This window comes from Talpa occidentalis, unplaced genomic scaffold (assembly GCF_014898055.3).
Source record: "Talpa occidentalis isolate TD23 unplaced genomic scaffold, MPIMG_talOcc4v2.1 talOcc4.10, whole genome shotgun sequence".
In the NCBI taxonomy this organism is placed as follows: Eukaryota; Metazoa; Chordata; class Mammalia; order Eulipotyphla; family Talpidae; genus Talpa; species Talpa occidentalis.
Window position 1 is genome coordinate 50,881,583 of NW_023600993.1, and position 612 is coordinate 50,882,194.

At 61.6% G+C, this 612-nt stretch overlaps 1 protein-coding gene across 1 annotated transcript in view; it reads left to right on the forward strand.

The window, feature by feature from the left end:
* The first annotated feature begins 502 nt into the window (after positions 1-502).
* FRMD4B (FERM domain containing 4B) overlaps positions 503-612 on the forward strand; it is a 179,373-nt gene continuing 179,263 nt past the window's right edge. The window contains exon 1 of the mRNA XM_054691932.1: positions 503-588. Within this exon, the coding sequence (XP_054547907.1) occupies positions 503-588 (86 nt within the window). The remainder of the gene's footprint in view (positions 589-612) is intronic.

A 612-nucleotide genomic window follows, 5' to 3' on the forward strand; every position in this document is an offset into this window, starting at 1 on the left:
CAGGCTGGGAAACCTCGGTGTCTGGCAGTGCCCGCTCCGTGTTCGGAACACAAGCAGCAGGAAAACAAGTGCGCAGCAGCAACAGCGCGGTTTCCATGCCCACCTACAGGGACACCAGCGCCCCCTCGCTTTTCCTCCCCAACCAAAGGCAAGGAATGAAGGTGCTGGGGTGTGGAAGCAGCCTCCGGCCCAGCTGCTAGCTCCGGCCGCCCCGCCCCTCCTTCCAGGTCTCCCGGGCTCCAGCAACCTGCAGACTGGTGCGTTAGTCTGCAAATCAGAGCGGATCGGTGACTTTGGGGTCGCGGTCCCCAACCTAGAAGCGCAGCCCACAGCGAGGGAGCAGGCTGTGCCCCTGGATATGTTGCTGGAGGACTAAACAGAAGAGCTCAGGGTCGTGCCCAGCTGGCGGCCGACCCAGGGAAAGGCAAAGGCGTACAAGCTAGACCACGCAGCTGGAGGAAGTAGAGCAGAGAGAAGGAAACCAGGAGATTTGGACCCGGGTATGGAGGGCGGGGAACACTCCAGAACTGAGGATCAGGAGCTTGGGCGTGCAACTGGTTCCCAGAGCACCAACTTGGCCATTGCGGAGTAAGGATTGGGAAGCGGCTTGGG